The following is a 27,411-nucleotide window of genomic DNA, read 5'->3' as shown; positions in this document are numbered from 1 at the left end:
AGTACAGCGGGATCGCGAAAATCGTTCAAGAGCGATGCGATACGAATTCTCGTGAAATTAACTCTACGTGGAATTCCTTCCACACGAATGAGGATACAGCGACGTGAGCAGTCGTTTGTTATTTTTGTCCTTTACGTTTTCTGAAAAACATCCCCATGTCGAGAGCACTCGTGGTGTTGCCAGAAGCACCATCGAGAGTCGCGCTAAGCGTCTACAGGCCTTCCTTTTCTCCGGGAAAAACGCGTCCTTGCAAACAGATCAAACGCTCCAGTAAACGCCACTCGGCGCCTGCAACATAGGGTCGCCATGGACAACTGAAAGTAACTGGAAAGTACCCGGAAATAGCCAATCCAGCGCTCTGCGTTGGGAGTGAGCGCGAACCCACACAGCTCGACCGCGAGTTGCTGAACGTTAATTCTTCCTCGGCTTGATATCGTGTACGACTTAACCGTCTCCGGTTTCCCTGCAGAGCTTTACATTTGTTTTTGACTTGCGCGAGCATCAAACAAGAGTCGACTCCTCTGCGTGACCTCGTTCTTTCGTGCACTCGAGCTCCCTGCTTTTCGACAGCTTTTTCCTGCATTCGACTGGAACGCGAGTTTGCTTTCACTCCCTGCACAAAGTTTTCATTCTTGGCTGTCTCTCGTGGTCCGCTTTTTTCTTGTGTGCGTCGAGGAGCTTGAAGAAGGAAGCAGACGAGCCGATCCCGAAAAAGCGGTGCAGAGACACGGAACGCCGCGCGGAGGGAGACACAGCGAGGAAAAGACGGCCACCGTCTAGTCTTCTGCTCCTTCATTTTTGTGTGGAGAAAATTGTTTCCCTTCGTTTCGAGTTGTCGTCTTCAAAACTTTATTCACAGTGCTGACCTCAGTTCCGTGTCTGTCTCTGTTGGACGGTCTCGTCTGTTGTCAAGGGCGTGACGCCTCTATAGACTTTTCTTCGCAGACGTCTTCTCTCTCCGTTGCTTGTCTTCTTTCTCCATGGCGTCCTCTGAGACATCTAGAACAAGCGTCGCTCGTTCCTGTCTTTCTACGCTTTCCTGACGATGCGTCGACTTTCGCTCCTCTGACATCTTACGCCTCTCGAAAATCCACACCATTCCGAGATCGCCTTTGATCGAACGGACTGTGAAAATCGACGAAAAAAGAGAGTTCATCACATGGACAGCGCGCGAGCGGTCTCTGCACGGAAGCCTTCTACAAAACCAAAGGGGAGTCCCCACAGAAGGAATCCGTCGAACGAGGCTGAAGGAGGCACAAACCTCAAACCTCCCCGACGCGCGGGGGCGAGAAGCAACTCAGAGTCGAGGGTCCTGCGGGAAATCCCCTGGCAACGCCTTTCGATGTTTGTCCACGCATGCATTCGCCGTGATGGCTTCTGATTCTCCCGCCGCTCCTTCTCCATTCGAGAACTCATCGCGGGCACCTAAACAACCACAAGAAAGCTCTTCTTCGTCTTCTTCCTCTTCTTCTTCGTCGTCTTCCTCTGCTTCTTCTTCGTCTTCCTCTGCGTCTTCTTTCTCCAGTTCTTGGCCAGGATGCAGCAGTCACTTTCGGCGCTGGATTTTCCGACCCGAGGCGCTGCAGGCGTTGCGCGGACATACACACGAGGCCGCATGCGTCTCGCTTCTTCGCCTCAAGCGGTGTAGGAAGCGCGCGAGCGAAACGAGTGAGGTCGCAGACGCTTCGGCGTCCTTCCCCAGTCTGCGGTCGCTGCTGGACCTGACGGAATACTTCGCGTTCCAGCTCGTTCTCATTTGCAAACGGAAACGTGTGAAGTTGCCCGTCATCGAGACAGCTTGCGTGTATCTACACCGGTGAGGATCAGTGTCTCTGAAACACCGAGTTCCAGTGCGCCTCTGCTTACACCAGAAAAAAGAAAGTCGTTGCTGCGCCGAGATACACTAGAGGGAGAGAGAGAACCCAAGGCAAAAGGCAGGAGCAGGCGCTTCCTTTCGCCGTCGTCTCTTGTTGATCCACGTTGTCGGATGTTCGTGTGGAGTCCACCTCACGTCAGTCTAGGACTGAAATCTCGACTTCCCTTTCTTCGAAAAGCTCCCGCATAGAGTTCTCACTGAAGGTCGCGTCTCCGTCAACCGAGACTTCTGGTGGATCGTCTCTCGAGAGAAATTGCTTCTTCACTTTCACTGTGCCAAGACACTCCACTCTGCCTGTCTACTGCGTCGGAGTTCTGTGTGAAGCTCGCTCCAGAGTAGCAACTCTCTTCGTTTGTACGCAGGCGTATCTGGCTTTGCATTCGCTCTCTGCTGGTTTCCTTCCTGTATGTCTATTCTGTATCTGCCTTCTGTCTCTCCGTCTGTTAACATGTATATATGTGGATCTGAATGGCGCTGCCCATTCGATGGCTCGCCCTCTTCTGGGTGAGGGATTCTTTGTTTTACATTTTATCTTGCCTTTTATTGGCTGTATTATACTCGTTTTACATATCTTCTATTTACACTGAAATGGTTCTAGCACTCCTGCAGGCATTGATACCGCGCTCTTTTCCTAGTCTGCATCTCGCGTAGAGCTGTCCGCCTCTCTGTTGACGCAGTTGCCGATTTTTCGCTGCAGCGCGTTCCACGCTGCGTCCGTCTGCATATGCGCGGGATGCGGGACTCTCTCCCCGTCTCCAACTTGTGAGTGCATGTGAGGCGCTTCGCCGTCTGCTGACCCATCCCGTTTCTCGCTTGTCTCATCGATGTGGAGGCTTTCCGTCACAGAGTTCGTTGCATGCAAGACCGAGGCCGGGGCGACTGCCACCGGACCTCTTTTTTTCGACAGAGAAGCCGAAGCACACCGGCATCCTTTGCGATTCGTCACGGAGACACCAGACATTCTTTCTGTTTGACTGCAGCTTCTTCTGCATGCGGAGCCCTCTAGCGTTCGACATTCGTCTGGTCATCTTCGCCTGTCTCCTCCTTGCCCTCAAGGCTGAAGATGTTGCTCGTCATTACAGTTTGGGAGTAAGCGGAGTGCCTCAGTTTCCCCGCAGCTTCGATTCACTGCCTATGCCAAAGTGCAAGGTGGACAGTCGCTTTAGTTGACTTTCAAAAAAGCATCTCGGAGGCGCGCGCGGAGTGACGAACACCACCGCACAAGCTGGTATGAGGCCCCATGGACTGCTCTATGGCGCGGCCCTGAGGATCCCCTCGGGTCTGCTGTCTCTCTCTGTCTATCTGTCTCTCTCTCTCTGTCTCTCTCTCTCTGTCTCTCTCTCTCTCTGTCTCTCTGTCAGCGTCCTCGATTTGACGAGGCCTTGGCCTCTCTGTCCTCTGCGTGAGAGGCTGCAAGGCAACCTTGTTGCGGTCTTGGCTGTTTTCCAGGACCTTCTGGGCGACATCGCGGAACTGGATATCGGGGAGGTTCTGCGCTTGGAACTGCCTGTTTGCGAGGCGCTGGACTTCCACATGCTCGTGCTACACACCCGCGGGCCGCTGGCGACTCTGCTGCGCCAGATTTTCTTTTTGTCTTTGGGTGCCGAGCGGGCGAATGGCTCGAGGAACTCCAGGAAGCGGCGGCGGGAGGTCCGCGAATCTCTCTCCGACGACGGCGAGAAGAGAGAGACCGAGAGAGCGGCGAGAGGCGAAGCAGCTGAGAGCCGGCGCGCGGCTGTCGAGCCGCCAGACAACCTGGAAGCCGAGGAGGCAGAGTGGCGTTTGCCGCTTCCGCCTGCGTTGCGGAAGCTGCAGGAACAGAGCGAAGCAGAAATTGTTCTCATGTTTGTTTCCTCGACGCTCCCTTTGGTGCATCCGCCAGGCGTTCTCGCGGTCGCGGCCGTGCTGGCGGCTGCGGCGAACTCCAGTTGCGCTGAAGCGCTCGCTGCCGCGGGGGTCGCGAACGTCGAGAAACTTGTCAAGTTGGCTGTGTGCCAACCGGCGCTCCCGGAGAGGACGCTGAAGCGGAAGGCGGAGCCATGCGACGAGACGCCTCAAGGTGTGAAGAGGGCGAAACACGAAGAGCTTGCGGAGAGAGCCAAGATGGAAGACGAAGGGGCCCAGACAGAGGCTGCGGGAGTGACCAACGCAAGCGCAGGCGGCGAAGAAGCAGACGAAGAGCGAGAAGAAGAAATCGAAGAAATCTGGAATAACTGCCTGCAGACATCCATTGCTCACATCCACGAAGAACTCAGACGCATTCGAGAGCTGCAAAACCGCGTTCAAAACCAACAAGTCGGGGAGAGCATGGGGCAGATTCTTGAGGCATGCATCGACGCCATAGAGGTGAGCAGAGGCCTAACTGGCGTAAAGGACCAGGTTTTTTTTCTGAAGACTGAAAACGCGTTCGTTCTGTAGACGAAGCAACTGACACGCCTGTCGAGGTCGAAAGCAGGTCCTGCTCACAACTGGCGGCAGCCGGTCAGAAACGCGCCAACGCTTCTCGGTGCGGACTGGACGGGCACCCGCTTGTCGGCTTTCCGCTTCGAAATTTCCGCTTCGAAATACACAGGAGTAACTGGGGAATCTCTGGCGCAGAGATGCGTCGAGAGCTGCGTCAGACGAAGCATCTCTTGTGCCCTTTTAGGCGGTTCGCATGTCTGTACAAGCTGCAAAAGCGTTTTCACACTCCACGTGGATCGCCGTGAGGGTTCGGGGGGTAGACGAACGCCCCAGAGGCTGTCGTTTCGCGTATCCCTTTTCGGAACGCCTTCTGTCCACGGCGACGCGGAGAAGCGCCGTTTTTCCCCAACCTGAAGAGAATGAGTAAAAAACCAGGCAGCCACGAGGGTACAGGCGCCTCTCGAGAGAGAGGCACCGGCGCCCAAGTTCGAAGCGGAAAGATGTATTTCTCCGAGGAGAGATATTGACAAGGAGGCACACAGGAGCACAGACGCAGAACCACAAGACGTCGCACTCCTCGACACCGACGAGACATTCTGTGGGGGTCCCTGGCCTCTTTCCCTACGGCTTCAAGACATGCAGTTTCGGACAGAGAACAACTGAAGCTAGCCTTTCTGTTAAGCTTCACAGAAATGCGATTTCGAGGTTTCGATAGACCGCCCTTTTCGTGAGTAGAGGGAACTGTGTTTTGCCTCGTGGCACATTCTTTTTCTCTCGGAGAAGAGAAGACAAGTCGAGAGAAAATGATGTGCTCAGTTCGCAGCGTCGACTTCTGTTTTGCGTGTAGGAGCAACAGGCAGAGGCGGAGTTCGACAGTTGGGAGTCAGCGCGGCGAGGCAGCGACGACAAGAAAGAGAAGCGGAAGAAGAAAGAAAAGAAGAAGAAGAAACGTCGAGAACAAACAGACGCTCCTCCAGACGATGCCCAACGAGGTGGTGATCCTGTTTCGCCCAAAGCCGCGTCATTCTCGGCTTCTCAGATCAACTTGGTACGCTTGGCAAGTCTTGGGTTCACAGAAACCTCGCCACGACTACTTGAGACGTTGTTGTCGAAGTCAACTAGACTGCAGTCTGTTGCTCTGGAGAAGCTCCTGCACTCCTCGCGCGGTCGCAGCCAACGTTGCGGAGAGCGTGAGAATGCATGCGGGCGAGCAACAGGCGCGCAAAAGGAGGCACAGCGCGTCTGTAGAAAACGTTTTTTCGCGAGCGTGTTTGCTGGTTTTGCAGGTGCGAGAAAAGCACGGAGGCCAAGAGGGCGGAGAAACTCAAGACTTCGCGCCCGGTTCAGTTGCAGACGAGTCAGGAGAAGTGCAGAATGACGAACAAGCAACGTCGAGCGATGTCGCCAGTTCCGTAGTTACATCGTCTCGTCCGTAGTGTGGCGGACGAAAAACTTGAACGGCCGCACGAGATCTGGAAAAAAGTCTTTTTCGGGGCCGTCTGCTTGTTGGAAATCGTGAAATGCTCAGTCGCGCGGCGCAGGACGGTGCTGCCAACCTCGCGCGGTGAGGCAATGAAGACACAAATTCCTGAAGACTCGCTTTTCTGTGAGCAGCACACTGGACCTGCAGGCACACCACAGTGTGTGGAAGCGGCAGCAGACAGACAGAAGATACAGACCGGCCGGAAAACCTGCAAAGACATCACACACGCGCAACATTTGCGGTCGAAAGCTTTTTTCCCACGAAGAAATAGTCAGCTTCAGACAAGCTCGCCATTTTGCTCATGGAACTCGAACTCGTTTTAACACACCGCGAGGAAAACCGCGTCTAGATCCTCTGGCGACGACCGACTCTGAGCACATGACTGCCACAGCTGGAGTAGATCCCGATCGCCACTCTTCAGAAAGCTACTCGTTCGCCCTTTCGTTAAGAAGTATCGTGTTTTGCGTAGAAAATCGGTTAGCTGACGCCGACGGAGTTTTTGTGTTTCCACGCCTCTGCGCACACGAGAGGGGAGCGCGCAGTGGCGTCTGCGCTGTGCGAGGAACGCGTCTTTTCGCCTCGGAAAAACGCGTGGAAATCGTTTGTCAGTGCCTCAGTTTGCTTCTGGACGGATACGGATCGTCAGATCCCTTGGACTGGCTTTCGCCTGACAGAGAATACGTGAATTCGTCTTAATGTTAGGGACGTACAGCGGAACAAAACGTCGTTGACGGGGTTGCGTGTTTCTTGAGGATTTTAGTAGTTGTCTAGCCAGAAAGTGCCAGCACGAAGCTCACCAAATGGACATTCGAAATTTCACGTGGATCTGTGAGGCTGAAACACTGCCTTGCCCTCCTGGAAGGGAGCGTGCCAAGTTCGTTGTTTCGTCAAAAGCATCCACGCAAGGCAATGACAGCAAGTCGGGAATCATGAGTTATCGGTGGTTGAAATGGAGTGTAAAATCTAGTCCTCACTAACAATGTTGTTAAAGGATACAGGGCATGAGTCATTTGGTTTCGCCACGATTACGTTGTCACTACCGAGATCCACGGAATGGATTTCATGCAAGCAACAAAGTCAACGGGAGAGAGAAGCGAGGCACATGAACACGAAGAAGCTAAGGAGCAGCAGCGTCGCAAGCCTCAGTCTGGCTGGACTTCTCGAACGCTCACAGCTTAGACAGTGACGGACGCCTGCAAACTTCCCCTTCTTGTTCCTGAGAGCGTCCCCGTGTTACTTTCGCGGCGTTCTCTAGGTCACTAAGAAGAAGCATAATCCCTCGTCAGTGCTTGTAACAAGAAGACGACTCTTCGTGATACCGGTGACTGCCTTCAAGCAGACTTTCGGAGTTGCTCGGTTTTGTGTGGGTGCTAATACAGCAAACTTGCTACGCAAAAATGTGCTTTTGCTGCTTGGATGCCCGTTCTTCATGTGTCGGAACGTTATGTCACTTTTTTCCTGATGAATTCAACCGGGACCAAAAATGTCAGAGCCCCTCGAAAGACAGCGCGCTTTTCACCGTCACCCCCACTCGTTGGTTGAGGGAATTGCTGGAGTGCACTTTGGATCACAAGACGGTTTTCCACGCGCGTCACGTTTTTCCTGGCAAAAAGCGGGAAGGGAAACAGAGTTTTTCAACATTCAGGAACCTTCCCCCCTCCGGCTTTTCGACCCGCCAGTTAGTCGTGGCAAGCCGTCTTGGAGAAAGTGAGAGGGGCTGTAATCCACTTCAATGAGCGAGAAACAATTTGAAGAAGTCTCGAATTTCTGCCGCCGCGGAACTGTCCGCTCTGAAGATGATCTCTTACTACCTTTTTTTCTGGGGGTGACGACTTGCCGCCGCCCCCACTCGCCACAGACCTCGCACGGTCGTTGTGGCGGAAGTGATCGTTTTCAAGTGTTTAAGAAGTCCATAGAGATTTTTCGGCAACATGCAGTTTGAAAACATCGCGGGCGACTCGCGAAGAGTACTCTGTCTACTGAAGCGTTTTTTTTTCGTGAAAAACGCTGCATGCACACAAGCCCTTCTCGTCTATAAGCGTCGCGGCCTCGCGAGCGCCGCGGTCGGACATTTTCGAGTGGGGTCGACGATTTTGTAGGTTCTCTGTTGATGGGCAGTGTCCCCGTCCGCGTTCCCGCGTTTTTCCCGCCCTTCGCGAACGTCTGCGAATCATTACTCGTTCGTCCTCGTCGTTCTTCTCGTGGCTGCTGCAGTTTTTCCTCGCTGCGTTCGAGAGTCGTCAATTACTCGTTTCGTGCTCCACCCTCTTTGTTGGCTCCTCCCCACAGCACAATGGCAGCCGTCGCGACTTCCGCTCTTCCCGAGGCTCAGAAGCAAGAGCTTCTCTGCACCTATGCAGCTCTCATTCTCAGCGATGACAAGATGGATGTGACCGCAGAAAACATCCAGAAGCTTGTCGTGGCGTCGGGCAACACTGTCGAGCCGTACATGCCTACGCTGTTCGCCAGAGCCCTGCAGGGCCAGAACATCGCGTAAGTGTGAAGAGACTCGATTCATGGACCGGCGCTTTTCCACACGCAAAGTCTACTGCGTTGCACAAAAATGCCCTTTTATGCCAGACAAACGCGCCGCAATGCGAGACGGCCCGGTCCCGAACCGTCGCATGCACCCCATCGCCTGCTGACGCTCTCTCTTTCCCTGTTGGGGGAGAGGCAGGGGGGACGCCAACATTGTAACTTTCGCGGAAGTCGACTGGGCACAAGTGTTTCCTCGGTGGAGAATTATTTGTTCAACGCGGGGGGCAATAACTTCTGCGAAAATATGAGGCTCTGCCGCTGCTATGCGCAGGTGGTGGAGGGGCAGGTGACGAAAGCCAACGACCCGTAGATTTCTGCAGTGTTTTGCTCTGAATCGAAACTCCGTGATTTCCTTCGGTCGCTCTTTCGTGCGTGGATGTGTGTGAGTCAATCGTGAGCTATATCCTACATACACTGTGCTGTTGCGAATGCGCCAATGTCTTGACCGTTTTACTGTTCGTTCTACAGTCACGCCACATATGATTTCGGTGTCTGCTTGCCGCCAACAGTTAGGTGTATGTGCGGGCAAAACGCTCGTTTCGGCTGTTGATTTCTTGTCAAGTATTATCCTCGTTTATTTGACCGTGCACACAACCGTGTCGCGCCTGAGTTCTACTCCCGAAGAGGCTGGCTTCCGCTCTGGTTTGGAGAGAATCCAACAAGTTGGCGTTGGGATTCTTCAGAGAAACCTGCCAGTTGTCTGTGGAGAGTTCCTGCGATACGTCTGCGGGCAGACGAGAGCTGTTAGTTCGCGTTCTGATGTCGTGTCTTGTAGAAATACGGATTTGTGAACGTTTCCGCTTCCTGTATAATGCCAGTGTTTCCTCATGCGATGGCGTTCGACCTCTGAAAGAGCGAAACTCCGCGGGTGCCGCCGCTGTTCGCTTTCGTAGCAACGGGGCCGATTCATGTTTTCCGTGGACGCCACAGAGCGGTGAAACGCGCTGCGATCGACGAAACTCGTTCCTCACTCACTTTTTGTTTTCGACAAAAACCTTGGTTTGCCACGGCGATCGGCTTCTTCAGGGTGGGGAAAGTCTGGTGTCCATTTCCTCTCGAGCAGGTCATTTGTCAAAGTTGCAGTTCATTCGGGACTCTCTATATAGTAGAGAATGACGAGGAATCACTTCCCGTTTTCGCTCTCGACCCTCACCGTCACTGCGGAATTCCTTCTTTGATCGCTTCTTGCGGTGAACTGTGTGTTTTGCTTTCTTTTCAGGGACCTGATCAGCAATGCCGGTGCGTGCGCCGCTGCTGCTCCCGCTGCTGCTGCTCCCGTTGCTGGCGGCGATGCCGGCGCTGCCCCCGCAAAGGAAGAGAAGAAGGAAGAGCCTGAGGAGGAAGAAGACGACATGGGTTTCTCTCTCTTCGACTAGAGATCCTCGTGAAAATCTGTTAAAAGAGACACTGACGTGTTGCTCTTGTGCCTTATGGCACGATCTCGTTTTTGCTGTGGCTGCGCTCTGCGTCTTGCGATTCATGTCTAGTGAAGAAAACGCGAGAGAACAGAGAGAGGTATTTCCTGCCTTTTAAGGAAACTGAGGACACAGGCTGGCTGTGCGAATCGACAAGACGCCAATCGGAATCCGCGACAGCCAGCCACAGTGTGTGCGTCGCGGCTGAGAACGACCGGAACACAGCGTTCGGCTCATTTAGTTCGCACGGACTCTATTCACTTTTCTGCTGCTCACATGCGGGGAACTCGAGACGGTAGCTTTGTTTCCAGAGAGGCGAACTGCAGGCACAGCCTCTGCAGGAGACTGCCGCCAGCGCGAAAGGCCCGGAACCTCTGGGGTTGAGAACTTTTTCTTTTGTAGGAGCAAAACAAAAAAACATGCTTTTCGAATTCATGGGAGGTACCTGTTCAGAGGACTGCTTTTGCTGTCGTAACAAAGGTCTCGATTTGCTAACAAAGAGGTGGTGCACTCTGAATTGGTTCGAGCGACGAAGTCGAAATCATTCCTGAGGAGCACAGGGGGCGATGGGTGTCCAATTTTGTTCACATCACGTGACATTTCTAGTCCTTTCCACAGTTCCCACCGGCTCCCGTCACACCACTATAAAAGCCGACACAGGGGCGTTCCGGAAGCAAGTAGAGAGAGCCGACGTTTCCCTCTCGCCGCGGCTTTTTTCCGAGCCGGGTTCGGAGAGGCGATACTCCGCCTTCGCGGGGAACATAGCAGCACACAAGATTGAACTCCCCTGTTTGCACTTTGAGTAGAGTTCTCAGCGAATCGCGTTTCTTCTCCGAGTTCTGTTGGACTCCTGTGCCGCGGGAAAAAGAACAAGTTTTGTTAGGCTGGGGGGTGTTGCTTGGGATCAAGAAACCGGTACGACTAAGGCGAGTCTTCTCTGATGGTCGACTGTCGGAGGCAGAGAGTCCGGCCTAAGGACAACGGTGCTGGCAAGATCCACAGAGTGGTTCACGCTGCCTCTGTAGCACTTGAATCGCAACTCGCGAAAACGCACTTCAAAGAATGCGCACAAAAAGGTTGGGCGCAACGCAGCAAGTCATCAGGCTCAGAACTGTCTGTTGAGTTGCCACTGCTCGAGGTAATGTGTGTATCGAATGCTTCGCTAAGAAGGGAACCGCGAGGAAAACGATGGAAAAGTTTGGCCCTCAACCTCTTGTCGAGAGGAAGCGATGCCGAGGTCGAGAGTAGCGACAAGCGCATATGTCTACAACACATGCGGTCGGAGTGCGAAGAGAACAGTTTCTCTGGAATGCCAAGTTTTTTTCCTTGGGATAACGCCCGCGCCTTTTCCTCGCTGAGGCGTTGACTGAGACCTTCCGGTCAAAAACAGCATTTGAAAAGAAAAGTGAAAAATCGGGTCAAATCTCTTGTTCCACGTTCGCGTGACTCCAGCTGATCGATGCGTACACAGAAACATCTCTGCACGCCCATCTTCATGTCGACAGTGCCCCATTTTCTCGTGCGGAGAAAAAACAATTTGAACAGGTTCACCAGATATGAATCAACTGCTGAATGACCGCTCTGACAACTCTGGTACACAAACAGCCCTCTACTGCATTCACGGTCGCAGCAGGAGCGCACATGAGGCGCTTCTCCCGAGAACATCCCCCAGAAAAGCTGACAATGTTTTGCGTTTTGTGGGCGCATCCTCCCAAAGAGTTTCCTGATGCTCCAGCGTCGCACAGAGCACTCCCGGAATGCCTACAAAGAATCCGCCGTCGGCTTTCCACAGTCTTCAAAGGCCAAGACACCTTGCACAGCCGCCCGCTGTGGACACGAAACATCCACCATTCGCATCTGTGCAAAATGTCTCAGTTCCTTCGCGAGACTCGCTTCTCCTACCATCTCTTCAAGTTCATCCCTGAAACGCAAACACAAACCGAGTCACGGTGGCATGAGCGCGCAAGAGGGTGAGCAAGAGATCTACGGAACGCTTCACTCTTGGACGTTTCACGGGAGGCCCCGCGCGCAGCCAGCGTTCCAGTGCTGGCGCAGGCAGAGGCAGCGCGGACTCAAAACATCCAGGCGGAAACAGATCCAGTACCACGAGCGTCACAGAAGCGAGAATCAACTCTGGAACTCTCTCTTCGTGGAATCGCTCGCGCGTCCACGGTCTGTTCCCGGGGGGTCTTCGAAGGGCGTCGAGAACTCGAAACAGCGAGAGAGAGCAGCCGGCCCAATGACCTCAGCGTCCAGGAAGTTACATGGCCGATTTAGAGTAGCGAGGCCGCAAACCAAACCTACGCTCGACAAATGCATCGGGGGCGACTGCGTACTCGCAGGCAACACTGAAACATGCTCATTTCAGCTGTGAGATACGACGCGACGGGAGAGAAGCACAAGACCCCAGACGAACTCCGAGAGAAACGCATGGTGAAGCGGAGAAATGACAGCGATGAGAGCACCGCAGGACGGACAGAGAAACCGAGAGGAAAACGTTCAAAGCGCAGGAAACTGAAATCGTGTCCGAAGCGGAATGATGCAACGCAAAAAGGACATCGAATCCCCCTCTGTCGACAGGACAGCAGCACAGCCGGCGACTGAGAAGGCAACGTGAGCAAAGTCAAGAAAGACGCGGTCCTCGACGAAACCGAGAAAAAAGACAAGGACAAGTGATCGACGACTTCTACGTAGTAAGCGTTCTGTGGTGTGGGTTTGGGAGGGCATTGGCCAGGCACGGCGTGCAGCCCCGTCAGCTCTTTTTGAAACGCATGTCCCCTTCGGTGCAGCAGACTCTCGAATGTCCTTTTCTTGAGGGCGGACCGCCCAGTCCCCTCGGGAACAAGACTCACCAGTAATCGCGCAAGACTTCACAAAACGCAGTGAGCAGCTCCTCTTGAAACGGCGAAAGATTTGCTCGCATTAAAACATCCAAGGAACGAAGCACGGGAACCACCTGCGGAGATCAAGAGAAGAACAAGGCAAGAACGGCCGACACAGACGGATGATGAGGCGACTCGGAAGGCTCTCTCTCCCGTCTTCATTTCTCCACATTCGGCTTCCATTTCGGCTCCGACTTCAGAGCGTTTCGAAAGAAAATCGAGGAGTGAAGAGAGACAGAGAGAGAGGCAGGACAGACAGCACAGCCGGTGCAGAGAAACCAGACACACATTCTTCTCGGCTTCACTGCGACGTTTCTTGCCGTCCGTTGTCTGTGGTTGGCTTCGTGCCATGCCTTCCACCTCGAGAAAATGGGAGATGCGTCTTTGGGGAGATGGAGGCTTCTCCGACTTGAACGCGGCTGCCGCTCAATCTATCTAATAAAGAAACGAAACCGAATAAAAATGGGCATTCGTCTTTTCTAGGCACTCCCAGTGCCTCTTGGTCGCCTCTCGCCGTTAGATCTGGAATCCGGTCGAACTGAATGCTCCAGGCTCTCCTGCCGTAATACAAAAACTCTCCGTAAATTCGGTTGCACTCCCATGTTGAGTTTGACGGAGACAAGCTAGGATGCGTTTCATGTTTAGCGACGCGCGTCGAGAAGCAGACGCGCTTGTCTTCCTCACCTCGGTCTGCAACAACTTCTTGACCATGAGGTCGAGTAGCTCGACGACCGAAGAGCCTTCGCCTTCGGCCGCTTTCGGCTTTCCTTTCGTCGTTTTCTTTCCTTCCCCAGGACGCCCTTCCTCGCTCTCCTCGTCAACCACGAGACTCTTGTCGGATTTCTTCACTCGCACTCGCAGCGCGGAACAGGCGAGCAGGCGCAGCGCGTCAGACAGCAGTGCACCGTCTGCGTCCTCAAAGCGAACAGGCAGAGACAAAGCAGCAGAGGGAGACAACGAAGACGAGGGAGAAGAGGACGAAACAGAGGAAGAAGAAGACACAAAGGACGAAGAGCTGGGGACCGAAGCCAGCTGTGGCTGGTCGTCGATCCAGGCAGCGAGGACGGAAGAGACGAGGCGCCTGAGGAGAAGAAAAACGACGGGGAGACAGGGCAGAAAAGCTGACAGTGTTGACGTTCCACGGAAAGAAAACGGACGTGCACTCTTCTCTGGCCTTGGCTTCCTTCCTCTCGACGCTTCGCTGCTGCCTGGTGCGACTGTTTGCTTTGTTCTCTCTTCTTCCTGCCTTCTCGGTTTCTCGCTTCTGTCGTCTCTTCGAACGCGCCCACCCTTCGCGGCTCCAAGCGGCCTTTCTCAGGTCCCTTCGGCTCCCTGCGCGCTTGCTTGACGAATGCTGCATGTCCCAGGTTCCCCGGTCGAGTCGCCTCTCGACTCGCCTCTCGAGTCGTCCTTTTGTGGTGTAGTTGCAGTGACGCGACTTACTGCTGAATTCGGTGCTTCGTGAGCGACGAGACGCGATCTAAGACGAAGCGATAGATCCTCTGAAGGGGCGCACGAGTCGAACCGCATGCACAGGTGGCTCACAAAAAAGCAAGCGGAAAACTCCCGACAGAATCGAAGAGACATCCTAAACTGCATGCAGTTTGCAGTCCTTCCTCGGCCAGGGCACACCGCAGAGAACGCAACGGCGTACGTCGAAAGAGGTTCGACTCGACAAGCAAGACTCGCGACGCGGAAACACAGAGACGCCAGACGCCGCACATGCGGCCAAAGGCGATGGTGGAGACAAGTTGGTCACAGCCTTTGATTACCTTAAAACACAGAGACCACTGCTTGCAGCATGCGAGGCTGTACATAAATTTGGAGATTCACTCAAAGACATATACATATATATATATATATATATATATGGAGAGGTCTGTTTGCAAATGCATGTGGAACGTGGAAGACAGTCGCCTGCGCCTGGAACCTTCTTGGCCTACGGATTTTCTCTCGCGATCGGCGCGACAGCAGAGGGCTCGAAGCGCTGCTTTTCCAGCAAAGGCCGGATGGGTGTAGAAGCCGTTGAAGGAGATCAGACACTCGACGAAGAGAACTGGCAACTTTGCTTCCTGAGCATGCACGACGGAAAAGCGCATGCACGACGAAGAGATGCATGCATGCACCAACCACGCCGAAGACCCGCCCGAGAGAAAATAGGCTAAGAAGCTCGTTCCCGCTAAGAATACACACCCTCTCGCATTTACATGCATATGCCAAGAGATGCGTTTGTCCTCGAGCGCAGCTGTCTTTGGTTGCGTGGACATGGCGACGTTCGCTGCTGCGGAAGCGGCGAGGAGCCTTTTTTTCCAGCTTTTTTCTCCTCACATAGCGGGGAAGAATGACTCTGAGGAAGACCGCCTCTGCGGCTTCTCGGATGTCGGGGTGCGGGTCTCCTAGCGCGTAGACCATTCTGAAAAAGCACAGTTTTTCGAAGACCAGACAACGGCGAATCTGCTGACCGGAGTCGCGACCTCTTCCACGCATGCACACAGTCCCTCGCGGAAGCGCGCGCGTCGCTTCACCACTCACGCAAAAAGACTTTTTCTCCACTTGCCGTCTCCAAAAGAGGTCAACGGATCCTCTCGAAACGCTCATCGCAGGGCCTCCACTGAGAGCTTTTTCTTTGCCCGAACCTCGACCGACGCTTTCTCTCGCGATGCATGCAGGCAGAGTTTACCCTTGGACGGCATGTCCTTTGAACTTGACGAATTCCTCGGAGACGAGGGTCGCGAGACAAGTGAAGGCGACTTTCCGCAGAGGCGCAAGGAGCGTCGTTTCGTCTTCCGCTTCTTGAACGTCTTCCGTGGCTGCCGTTCCTCTCTCCGTTGCTCGCCCATGAGATGCGAGAGCGGCGACAATGCGCGGGAGAGATCTGTCTGCAATTCCAGACTGTCTCTGAATCAAGTCGGAGAGGACCTGCACAAGAGACGGCAATCCAAAGAAAAGAGAACATTGGCGAAAAGCTGCGGGCACACACACACACACAAAGAGGAGAGACGCAGAAGGCCTGCTCTCCTCAGGGTCTTCAGGAGTCGTCCTTTCTCTCTCCCCGTGACGTTCCAAGTAGATCTTCTCTCTTCGCGATCGTTTCCTCCCTTCTTCCTTCGACGCCCGTCCTTTTTCGCGTTTTTCCTCTCTCGCCTCCCGTTCTGCTCGAAGCGGCTTTCTTCCGCCGGCGCAGTCTCACGGCCAGGGCGCCGATGCGGAGGATAGGATGTTCGTCCTCGTTTAGGAGTCCCGACAACGCGCGGACAACGCAGAACTCGTCTCCGTCTCTCTGTTGGTTGCCTTCGCGCTTCTGCTCCACTCCGACGACTGCCGAACTCGAAGAAGAGAGAGAAACAGACAGCGGAGAAGAAGAAAGCGACGAAGACGCGCCGCTGCCTGCAGTGCTGGAAGGGAAGCTGCTCCGAGAAAGCGCAACCTTGCCGAAGGCCTGGACAGCCAGCGCGCGGAGTCGCAGCGGCATTGCTAAAAAGGAAGACGAAGACGAAGAGGAGAGAGAAGAAGACGACGACGAACCGGCGCAAGAAGAGGAAGACGGCGAGGAAGATGAAAAGGAAGAAACGAGAGAAGAGGTAGTAGAGGAAGGTTCCGTCGTCTTTAAAGACTCAAGCTGGAGAGAAGAGACGGCGAAAAGTTGTGTAACTCCTGTCATATCTTCGTCTACCTCGTCTGCGCTTTGCGTTGCTTCTCGGGCAGCAGAGAGAACCAAAACGAGGCGATCTTCAACTATTCCCTGCCAGGAAAGAAACGAAAAACAGAAACACCATTAAAAAACGACTCCGACCGATAAAGACAGTCTGCCTTTCAGCATCTTTGCAGATCCGTGCATACACAAATATACTACTAGTACGTAAAACATGTGAATGCCTCTATACATGCTCATATATATATATATATACATATATATATATATAGTTAAATAGATAGATAGGCAGATAGAAATAGATAGAGAGATCAATCTTGAGGCACCCGTTCGCGTATTCATATTCATATGTGGATATAAATCTATACAAATATATATATATATATATATGTACGTACATGGTCATATATGAATATCTGCGTATAGTTATATGCACCTGTGGGTGTATGGCTCTCTCTCTTAATATATATATATATATATATATATATATGTATAAATACATACAGACAAATCGTTAAATAGGTGGACGGATAGACGGATGGATAGATAGATAGGTAACAGGGAAGATGAAGATGTGTGTAGAGTCATTCTTGCATCGAAATATGTAAACATAAAGATCTGCGTATGACGGATCAAGCGTCGAGAGTAAAGGGAAAGAAGAGCAGCCAAGGAAAAGAGATTCCTTAGAGGGAGGCATGCGCAGCTAGCCACACTCACTTGCAGCAGCACAGGAAGTGAGGAAGTCGAGACGTCTCGGAGAAGAGACAGCTCACCAGCCGTCACGATACACCTGGGAAAAGAAGAGAACTCAACAAAAAAGCAAAGCGCACAAGAAATGCATCTTCTGAAGAAAGTAGAAATTCTTCACAGACCTCGACGCCCTTCACGAAGAATTTAGAGACCTCCGTGAGAGCGCAGAGAGTCATGCACAGACAACTCCCCTGTTTTCAGTCCAGAGATGTCAGCTGTATATACACTCGCACACTTGTTCGCGCAGCCATGCAAACGCGTGGATATCCGCCTGCCTCGTTCTCTATCGATTCATATCCGTCTCCGCGTCTCTCTATCTATACTAACTGAAACATAAATATATATATATATATATATAAATATGTAAGCATGCATAAATATCTGTACCTGTTGATGTATGCCGTTCACTCTCTCCTTCTATGACGATCGACATTTACGTCTGTCTCTATTTGTCGACATCTCTCCGGGTGCTGCTGTACCACAGAAACTCCGTCTCTGCCTCTCTCAACATTTCTCACCCTCCTACATATATATATATATATATCTATGTATGTATCTTAATCTCTTTTTCTCATCTCTCGCCCTCTCGTGTGATCTCTCTCTGGCCATTTAAATTCATATTGGACGCCTTGAGAGGTTGGGGATTCAACGCACATGCTGCGTGAGGACTCGAACACCCCCCGCATGTAACGCGTTTCGTTGACGGAGTCCTCAAGAGGACTCGATACAACAGATATCGCGACGTAGAAAGAACGACATTTGCCCATAACGGCTTCCCCGACTCTCGCATGACTTGCGCCGATAAACAGAATTTCCAACGACGAAAGGCAAAGTCCAGACAGGCGGTGAAACGCCTTTGAACGATGGCACTCGTACCTGCCGACGAGATCGAGTTCCTTTTCTGTTGGATTGCATGCGCTCGTGACAGCAGGCTCCAGAGCAGTCTCGATTTGCCTCGGGGTCGCCGAGCTTCCACTCTCGCCTGCGGCGCTGCTTGCGCTTGTCTTCTCTGCGGTCACTGCGTCCTTCTCGCCGTTGAGGACATCCGGTGTTGAGCAGGCACCGACAGTCGCGACAGAAGGCCGAAGAGCAGGGACGAGACGACGGCTGAGGAGACCGTGGACGCGACTGAGGACGACGTCTATCCAGAGCAGCTTTTCAGGAGACGCCTCCCTCTCTGGAGACCTGAGAAGGATCTTTCGCTCTCTGCACCTGGAGACGTGAGGACGAGTTTGACTTTCCTGTCGGTTCTTCTGAGGCTCGAGGCGCAGCTCCGATACGACTGCAGTTGCGCCAGCGCTGCTTGCGTCTCCGTCGTGGTTGGCCGTCTCTTCTGCCTCTGCGGAGTTGCGACCCTGTGCTTCTGGAGACCTTGTCAAGGCTCCTTTTTCCTTCAAGTCTCGCAAGAGAGAAAGCGACGGACGCAAGGAGACGCAAGCAGACACTGCCGCGGGAACCAGTGAGACAGGCAACTCGAGATTCTGCAAAGACAAGCATGCAAAAGGCGCCGCCCAAATGCAGGAAAAGACAACTCAACGTCTCCTGCACTCCAAACACACGCACCAGGATATCTGCCGAGCCATGACGCCCGTTTCCTTGTGGAGACAAGTCTACACAAATGTCGTCTTATACAAGGATATAGAGAGAAAAGGTTTCCTTTCTTTCTTTGCACATGTCTATGCATGCGGACCTCTCTCTCGGCATATATGTATATATATATATATATGTATACATATATTTACATACATGCATATATATATATATATATATATATATGTACGTGTACGGTGTAAATGCACATAAATTTCGATACGTATATAGCACCAGAGACGGACACAGAACAACGGACAAACATTACTATAAATGTACATCTACAAGCGAAGGAAGAGTGATTATTTGTATCAAGACCACAGCGCCTGCTGTGTCATGACACCTCTGCATGCGCGAGACGTTTGTGGTTGCGGCCGAAGAACAAGTCGCGGAGGAAGAAGAGAGGACATCTCTTTTCTGAAAACGCCACTGGCTTACGTAAAGCATTTGACAGAGACGCGCGCCGGCATGCGCCTTTGCCTCTTCTTCCAAATGGGGAACAGCAGCCTCAAGAACCAGAAACAATCTCCTTGTCACCCTTTCAAAAGCCTCCTTTCCTGTCTCTCCCTCATCTTCTTCTCCTTTTTCTTCTCTCCAAAGAGCGCCTGTGGCGCCGCCGTCGCGGCCATTCCGCTCGGCCGCCTGGGTCTGCCGTTGCCCTGATTCGCCATATATTCGGAGCCAAAGGGACAAGACTGCCTGCGCGCAGGCGCGGCTGTCGCAGACGACCTTTGTGCGCTGGGAAGTATCGAACGAACCGCTGACGCGTCCGTTTTCCTCAGAGGGAGACGAAACGCGAGGCGACGAAAAAGAAGGAAAAAGAGAAGAACTGGAAACAGCTGCGCACTCGGCCCGACGCAGGAGGACTGCCTGAGAGCGGAGACACCGGAAGAGAGATCCACGGGTATGGAATTGCCAAAGGAAAGAAGGTGAAGGATGACCAAGGAGACAGAGGACAAGAGGAGAAGACAGGTAAAGGCTCCGCGCACAGCGCGTCTCGATTCCAATCCCCGAGGGCATGCATAAACGAACTCATCGATATCATCATACGTACATGCGTATCCATCCATGCACAAATATATGCATATATATATCTATATATAGATATGCATATGTAAAGGTACGCATATATATATCTATGTATATATCTATGTATATATATATATATATGCGTATGTAGATATATGGATATGAAAAGAAGATAGCATGCATCTTCATATGGGTCGAGAAACTCCACGTTCCTGAAGAAGTTGCGTTGACGCTGGCGCAGCAAGTCATTTCGGTAGGCACCTGCAGAGCGAGGAGAACTGACGGAGGAGGAAGCGAGTTGCGTCCTGTCGCTTTCCGCGCGCTGTCTAGACAGCTGGACATGAAGCTGCGAGGGAAGGCGCCGCTGACAGCAGAGACAAAGCATGCGCGCCGAGAGTCGAGACATTTGCGAACAGAAAAGGTTGCCCTTTTTTCAAAGGAGAAGGCCGAGTCGTCCGCAGACCGGCGACGCACACATAACCTCGACGCCAGAGCAAGAGGAAGAAAGAGCAGAGGTTTTCATTTCGTGACAGAAGCATAGAGATGGAAAGAATCGCTCCTTCGTCGTTGACGACGGGTGCGCGGAAACTACGGCTTGCCTTGCGCGACGCATGCAGACAATCCAACTGTCTCTGGACTCGAGAACCATGAAACAAGGAGACCTTCGCGTTCCTCAACGCGTCTCGACAGAACGCTGCGCTTCACATTTGCCATTGCAAAGTCTCGATCGACCAAGGGTGTACATTGGTGTACTTGTAGTGCACATACACCGAGAGAACCAGATGGAACAAGACAAGGAAATGCAGAGAGAAAAAAAGCGAAAAACGCTTGGAGACAACAAATGGACGACAAGAGAGAAATTGGGCGAGGTAACGCCAGGGCGAGAAGCTCTGTGTTGCTGGAAGTATTTCAGGAAGCGAACTACGGGCAAACAGCGGCTGCGTGACGACAAAAAAATGCAAATGTCTCTCGCGAGGCGTGGAGACTCCAAAAAGGCGCTTGTATGCTCACTGCTTCCGAAGATAGATGGAGTAGAAGTTGAGAATGTCTTCAAGTTCTTCCTCCGAAGGATCTTTCAACATCTGTTGCGCCACAAGCCAAGGCGACAATTCGTTCCCGATTTCCTCATCAAACACTGTCAAAATTTGTTCGCCGCCTTCTGTTTGTAAGCAAGCGTTTTTCTCTCTTCCTCGGCCTCTTCGTGTTTCCTCTCCCTCTCCGTTCGTCTCTTCTCTTTCTTCTCTTGGCCCGCGTTCTTCCTCGCTGTTTTCGCGTTCCTTGCCATCTGATGCTGCGGTGTCTGTGTCGTTTCTGTCCGTGAGTTTTTCGCTTGGGTCGCTCCTGTGTTCGTTGCTCGCTGCCTTCTTGGCCAGCGACGAAGCGCTACACGGGGAGGCTGCTTCGTCGTCTGCTGCGGGATCCTTTGCCGTCGACTTTGTGCGTTTTTTCACTTCTGCGCGTGTGCCTTCGTCGCAGGAAGAGCGTCTGCGCTTCCGCTGTTCCCCTCCGTACAGCTCCTCGACTTCTAAAGGCGAAGGAGAAGACAGGAGGAGACAGGCAGCCGCCTCGGCCGCCCTCTCGCGCACTGTCTCTTCTTCGTCTCCTGCAACTTGCGCCAGGACGCTCTGCCGCCAAAAACGCGAAAGTTCGCTTCGGCACGCGTCAAAGACGCGCCGCGCTTCTCTCACCAGCGCCTTGTCGTCACACCCAAGAGAAGACGCGGAAGGCGAAAAGGTAGATGGAAAAGAGGAAGAAGAAGAGGACGAAGATGAGCCGCTTGCTCGGTGTTGGTCACCAGTGACCTCGTTGTGCGATGAAAGAGGAAACTTGAAGGACGAACGAGTGTCGAGAGAGTGACCCGAATCGCGCGACGCAGCCTCCCCGCCCGCTTCGCCGTTCTGCGTGAGTGGGAGCCTCATCTCGGGGGTGTATGTACACCTGGCGGGGGAGGCGCGCGAGTGAGGGAACGCATCGGCGTCCTCGTTCAGAGCGCGTTCCGCGAGCCTCTGTTGCGTTTCGCGGCCTCGCAGTTCTTCGCAGCGACGACTGGCCACAGCCAGAGCAGAGAAAAACCGAAACAGACAGCAAACCCACGCGTGGACTGTCGAGACAGCTTGTCTCCTGACCAGCAGGCTGCTGTCTGTACACCGCGCAGCGACCTCTGGCAGCGGGAAGAAGAAGAGCAGCGCTGCACCCAGACGCAAAGACAACGCTGAAGGAGAAGAGGCAAAAGGCGAAGACGCAAAAGGAGAAGACGCAGAGGAAGGAAAGAGGAGGGAGAGAAGGTGAATCACCAGGGGGTCTCTGAAGAAAGCTGGCTTTTCCTGGAGATCATTTGAATGGCGAGAAGAGTCGAGTACTCTCGCCTCCGCCTCCAAAGACGCGAAGAAGAAATTGGAGATCCACGCACCTAGGCGAGGGCGCGTCCGGACTTGGGATAGGAGCAGTGGAAGAAGACGACGAAGGAAAGTGAGGATCGCCTGTCGAACGACGCTGTGGCTGTCGGACAGACAGGAGGCGACCAGCTTCGAGAGAAAACGAGGGTGAAGAAGGAGAGACAAAGCATGCGGAGACGACGACGGCAGAAAACTCCAGCCTTCCAAAATGAGAGAAATCAACTGGCTCAGGGTCTCAATCCCCCGACTCCTGAAGACCACAGAAAGCGAGAAACCGAAACAAAAGGAAAGTGGAGAGAGATGCAACACACCCCAAACCTCAAACGGCGATCCATCCATATCTGCTTCTACGTCACTCGTTCTCTCCAGTTCTGTCCCCTCTATACACACATACACAGACATAAGGAGATCCTTTCTCTTTCTCTTTCTCTACACACATATTCAACCATCCGCTTCCTCCAAACAGATCTATACCAATTCCCTCTTTATATATATACATTGATATATACAACCGTGCAGATATACTTACATACATTTATTTACATAACTATATGCATGCACACGTGAATACATACATATATATATATATATATGTATATATATATATATATATGTATGGTTGATGTGGGATGCAAGTCAGATCACGCTTATGAGGAACTTTTTGGACTGCCTCATTCTCGATAAAAAACAATGTGTATTTGTCACCTGAGAAGGGCTTGAGTGTCCTTCGCTCGTCGCAATATCGCGTTGACCAGTTCCACCGCCGTCGATGTCTTTTCTTTCTGGAGAAGCATGGAGAGCAGAAGAAGCTCTTCGTCGTCGACTTTCTCTCGGCCGCCCTGAGTGCGACAGTCCCCTGCCTCTTCGGCAGTGTCTTCGCTCCCTCCCGACATCCCAGAAGATTGAAGTTGCTTCGCCTCCACCCTCACGAGCGCATGCAGAAGCTCCACGCCCAAAAGCCGGTGGAACGGGCGTTCGCTCCGCAGCGCAGGAATCAAAACGGAGGACAGAAACCGGTCGAACAACGCACAGGAGGCCCCAGAGGAAGCAGCAGACGAAGCAGGCGAAGAAAACGTAGACGATGAGGAAGACGAAGAGGAAGAAGCAAATGCAGAAGAAGAGGAAGAGGAGAATTTGTCGTCCGAAGACGGCGAGTGGCTTGCCGATTCGGCACCTTGGGTTGAGGCGGTCCAGAGGGAAGACAGGATGCGTCGGCTTTTCTTTTCTGCTTCGAGAGAAGCTCGAAGAATGCTGAGAAGCGCCGCAACGACGGGGGCCGCTGCAGAGGATCCCGAAGGCGCAGACGCGTAACAGATGGAGGCCAAGAGGGAGACGACCGAGTCACCTGAAAAAGCTCAGGAAGGAAGATCAAACACCCTGGTGAGCCAAAGATGTTGTCAACAAAGTCAACGCGATGCAAGCGAGAACAACGCGAGAATAGACGCCAGAGCAATCGCAAAACGACACGACCAAGAAAGCAGATCCTCAACCTGCGTTTTTGCCAGTCCCGTCCTTCGCGTTGCCCTTCGTTTTTTCATCGCTCCTTACTTGCACCTCGTCGTCCGTTGTTCGCCTCCTCGTCTGGTCTCCCTCCTTCTCCACCCGGTCTCTTCTTCTTTCCACTTTCGTCTTCGTCTCCTTCCTTTCGTTCGTTGTCTTCTTCTGCATCTTCGCCTGCTTGGGGAGGCAGCGCTGACGTATCGTCCTCGTCGGCAGACAAACGCCTTGGTGAGAGGTTTGTTTCCTCTTTCTCGGACGTTCGCTCTTCGCGTTTCGCGGCAGAGTCTCCCGAGGATTCGTTGTCCCTGAAAAGCGCAGAAGCAAGACACCGCTCTCGCTCTGAGACGGAAGGCCGAGGCGAACAGCTGAATGGCACGATGCGAAAAGCCTCAGAGAAAAACGCCGGAGGCGCTGCTGCGTCTGTCGTTCTCGTCTTTGTCGAACGCGTTCTCTGTTCTGTCACTCGGACATCTCTTCTCTTTGAAATGAAGATCGTTTGCTGCTTTCAAACTGTTTCACGAATCAGTGTTCGCACACTGACGCGCAGCAGCGACTTGCTCATGCAACGGCGGAATCGCCTCGTCCTTCTCTCTCCCCACTCCCTTCTGCATGTCGAGTTGCTCCCCTGCTTCGCTCTTCTCTTTTCTCTATCGGCCGTCGGCTCCGCGGTCCTGGCCCTACCTTTGACGGCAGAACGCGTGAAACGCCTTCCCTGAAACCAGCTCCGGAAAGAGCAAGACAGGCACATCGCGAATTATTTGACAGACTGCATGCGTCGCCTCCTTCTGACTGTCAAACGCCGCCTCCCGCGAGGCGGAAGAGGAAGAAGAGGAAGAAGAAGAGGAAGAAGAAGAGGAGGAAGAAGCAAGAGAAGAAGAGGAGTGAAGAATGAGGGGAAGGAGAAGCACAAAGACGTCGCTTGCAGCCGCAGCGACAATGTCGACAAGAGGGCCGTTCTCGTGGAGAGGAAGATGAAGAAAAGAAGGATGCACGAGAGAAGAAGACAACTGGAAGTTCCGCAGATCGTTTGCGCGACACAGAACGAAGCGAGGCAGCTGCATGCAGAAGCGTCTGAAAGGGGCAGAAAAGCAGAGAAGCGAAACAGGAAGAGCATGAAACGAGAAGCAGCGCCATGAGGAAGAGGAGAGAGAAGGAAAAAGAACATGCACAGAGTCGAAAGAGACGAGACTGAGAGGGAACGACAGAGAGAGGCCGAACGCGACCTCGACAGGAAACCAGAACTCAACTTGGCAGCAACGCGTCTCCTCGAAACTGTCACAAGGTTGCAGACGTTGACGCAAGCCACCGAGCCTAAGCAGAAGAGCGGACGATTCGAGGTGCACTGCGGCCTTCATGCGCCAGAAGAGGGCGCTCGGCGCTTGGACAGGAAGAAAAGCAGAGGGCAAAAGAGAGAAGAGAAGATGCAGAAAAACGGAGAGCACAGGACAAAAAAAGAGAGAAAAGAAAAGGCCAACGAACAGGGGAGAAGAGGACGGAAGAGTCACGACAGGAGATGCCCGAATCGTGAAGTCAGAAAGGTCGACGAAATTTGCACTTTGCTCCGGTTTTCGAGCAGAAGAAACGTTCCCGGAGCTCGAGCCCAAAGAACGCAGACCGCGTCATCGCGTCCCCATCCCCTCACCTGTGAGAGTGAGAAAGGCCGGTTTCTTTTTTCGCAGTTCCTTCCAACACTACGCGCATGCAGACACGGAGTGATTCTCTTCCCGCGAGACTCTGAAAAACCGGCAGAGGAAGAAACCTCAGAAACACCCCCAAAGTCAGCAGAACGAGCTCTGCGTTCGATGCCGGAGACAAGCGAGACGACGGCTTTCGACCTCGCGGAGACACAGAAGAAGCCGAGTCGTCGGAGGAACAGCATTCCTCATCTCCGCTGGCGGCGGAACCGCGTCGCGCGCGCGCCTGGGACCTCGGTCTGCGTCGTGTGACGGAGACACTTTGCCCTTCTCGTCGGCGCTTGCCTGCGAGAGCAGCTGGAGGGTCGACAGAAGGCTCCTCGGCAGGAAACGTCGAAGGTGAAAGAGGAAGGCGCCGCACGAGGAGCTCCGAAATTCCACGAAGAACTTCCGGCCAAGGCAGGACGTGGAACCCCGCAGCGCCTGGCCACTGGACGTACAGCCGAAGCGGAGCAGAGCGGGAGATCGCACAAAACTCAGCGATGGATGGGCAGAACGCGCAACACGAATACATCTATTCGAATTGGCACCCAACTGTCGAGAGTCAGATGTTTTCAGGAATCGCCACAACACTGCGATTCCGTTTCTGCGTCTCCACATACACTTCCACGCGCTCGTTTCCACGCTCTATCTATCTGCATCTACTTGTCTATTTATCCATCTCTCTGCATCTGCCTAAAATATCTATCAACATCAATCTATGGGTCTAGGTATCTATCGAAGAATGTATACCCGTCCTGGTTTGCCTGAACCTCTGTTTGTCCCCGTAGACACAGAGAGACGTCTGTGGAGATATCCTTTTCCTCGATGGGTGGAACTTCATGCATGCATATATTGTCGGTAGATGAGCGACTCACCACGCAGTTGCAGATTGTACATATATATATATATATATGTATATATATATATATATTTATATTTGTGCTTAGAGGAGAGGTCTTCGTGTGGTTGGCACTCCAGAAAAACTCAGTCCGCGACTCACCAAGAGCATTCGCAAGTAGAGGAGTGCGGCGAGTTCTCCTTCCTCGCCTTCTCCTTCGTTTATCAAAAGCAGAAAGGTTGCTCGCAAAACGTCTCTGACGCTGGGGACCGAGGAGGAAGCAGCCAGCGCAGAGGGCAGGTCGGGAAGCATGTCGCCGGCTGCATGCGCGTCAGTGGCTAGGACGCGAGAAACCTCTGCGGAGAGGTGACTCCAGAAGAAGGCGATTTCCTACAGAAAACGGAAGGCCCTGCGTGCTTCCGGGCATGCAGTCGAAGAAATGGCAAACGGACTGAACACGCAGCACTGTCGAGACATGCAAACCCACAGTCGGAGCAGCGAACAGAGGCTTTGTATCAGATGGCTTCATCTGGTCTCGGCTGGACGTACACCTCGATGCAGAGCCTTCTCTGAAAGCGGCTCGGAGGAACAGAGATGCGCTTCGATGCGTGAGGCTGTCTACGAGGCTAAGTGTGTGTAGAGGTTCCGAGAGGTGTGGTGGAGAATATGCGTCCACGATGATTGTTGATCGTTTCCCTCACCTCTTCGTCGCCGTCGATCAGGCGCAAAGAGACGTCTGACAGAATCTGCAGGCTTTTCAGACGCGTGGAGTTTCGTCGCGGCTCCCTCTCCTCGACCTTGCCTCCTCCCTCTCTCTCGTCCTCGTCCTCTTCTTCAGCTCCTAAAGCAGCAGCATCCACTTCCTGGCCGCTGGCGCGCGCAGCTGCTGGGAGGAAAGGCAGTGAAGCAATGGCCTCTATCGCCTCAGAGAGAGCGCGGCCGCTCTGCTCTGGCGGGTCTCCGTTCGCCTCTTGTTCACCCTCTCTGTGTCCTTCAGTGAGCTCGCAACATCGTCCCTCGCGACTCCGTCTGGATGCCTCGCCGCGGCGCGGAGAAGAAAGAAGACGAGCCAAGTCAGGTCGACTCGGAAGAGCAAGCGAAAGCACAGACGCCAGTGCGGCATTGTACGTCGTGGTAGGGGGACGAGCGGTGGGGCCATGGAAGGCTAGCGGCTTCTGCTCGAAAGGCGAAGAAGACGAAGGGAGGTCCGCTGCGGCAGCCATCGGGACTGAAGCGCGGGTGAACAAGCAAAAGTCATGTCTTCAGGGCTCGCGGGCGCGACACAGGAGTGAAAACGACAGCGTCTGAAGCGACAGAGAGACGCCCACACGCGCGGCACCGCTTGTGTCGCTGCTGCCTCCAGGTCTTCGCGGCTCTCGCGGT

The 27,411-nt window shown here is 53.3% G+C and overlaps 3 protein-coding genes across 3 annotated transcripts; 2 read left to right on the top strand and 1 right to left on the bottom strand.

Annotated features, from left to right (window-relative positions):
* Window positions 1–643: 643 nt before the first annotated feature.
* TGME49_260250 (cyclin domain protein, cyclin H family protein) lies at window positions 644–6,133 on the top strand. The gene is made up of 5 exons (XM_002365157.1): window positions 644–1,816; window positions 2,857–2,965; window positions 3,326–4,222; window positions 5,127–5,327; window positions 5,566–6,133. The coding sequence occupies exons 1-5, from the start codon at window positions 1,371–1,373 to the stop codon at window positions 5,713–5,715; spliced, it is 1,803 nt and encodes a 600-aa protein (XP_002365198.1). The 5' UTR covers window positions 644–1,370; the 3' UTR covers window positions 5,716–6,133.
* A 1,724-nt stretch (window positions 6,134–7,857) lies between these two features.
* On the top strand, window positions 7,858–9,849 carry RPP1 (ribosomal protein RPP1). The gene is made up of 2 exons (XM_002365158.1): window positions 7,858–8,255; window positions 9,520–9,849. Exons 1-2 carry the CDS (start codon window positions 7,873–7,875, stop codon window positions 9,674–9,676), a joined length of 540 nt encoding a protein of 179 aa, XP_002365199.1. The 5' UTR covers window positions 7,858–7,872; the 3' UTR covers window positions 9,677–9,849.
* Window positions 9,850–11,236: 1,387 nt separating this feature from the next.
* Window positions 11,237–27,251, bottom strand: TGME49_260270 (HEAT repeat-containing protein; the record flags this gene model as incomplete). The annotated part of the gene is made up of 19 exons (XM_018781228.1): window positions 11,237–11,636; window positions 12,568–12,671; window positions 13,282–13,678; window positions 14,041–14,099; window positions 14,541–14,669; window positions 14,926–15,010; window positions 15,278–15,516; window positions 15,788–16,339; window positions 16,967–17,039; window positions 17,876–18,480; window positions 19,028–19,459; window positions 19,880–19,982; window positions 20,630–22,264; window positions 22,720–23,359; window positions 23,563–23,819; window positions 24,196–24,585; window positions 25,157–25,638; window positions 26,191–26,418; window positions 26,730–27,251. The coding sequence occupies 19 exons, from the start codon at window positions 27,249–27,251 to the stop codon at window positions 11,477–11,479; spliced, it is 7,092 nt and encodes a 2,363-aa protein (XP_018637063.1). The 3' UTR covers window positions 11,237–11,476.
* Window positions 27,252–27,411: the final 160 nt, after the last annotated feature.

The sequence above is a fragment of the Toxoplasma gondii genome, chromosome VIIb (genome assembly GCF_000006565.2).
Source record: "Toxoplasma gondii ME49 chromosome VIIb, whole genome shotgun sequence".
Taxonomy (NCBI): Eukaryota; Apicomplexa; class Conoidasida; order Eucoccidiorida; family Sarcocystidae; genus Toxoplasma; species Toxoplasma gondii.
Note: the sequence above shows the minus strand (reverse complement) of the source record. Positions and strands in the feature narration are given on the sequence as shown.

Coding starts and splice junctions, on each gene's coding strand:
- RPP1 (XM_002365158.1), top strand. CDS start 7,873: ATGGGCAGTGTCCCCGTCCGCGTTCCCGCGTTTTTCCCGCCCTTCGCG. Junction 8,256..9,519: donor CTGCAGGGCCAGAACATCGC/GTAAGTGTGAAG, acceptor CTTTCTTTTCAG/GGACCTGATCAGCAATGCCG.
- TGME49_260250 (XM_002365157.1), top strand. CDS start 1,371: ATGGCTTCTGATTCTCCCGCCGCTCCTTCTCCATTCGAGAACTCATCG. Junction 2,966..3,325: donor CTCGTCATTACAGTTTGGGA/GTAAGCGGAGTG, acceptor GCTGTTTTCCAG/GACCTTCTGGGCGACATCGC. Junction 5,328..5,565: donor CGGCTTCTCAGATCAACTTG/GTACGCTTGGCA, acceptor CTGGTTTTGCAG/GTGCGAGAAAAGCACGGAGG.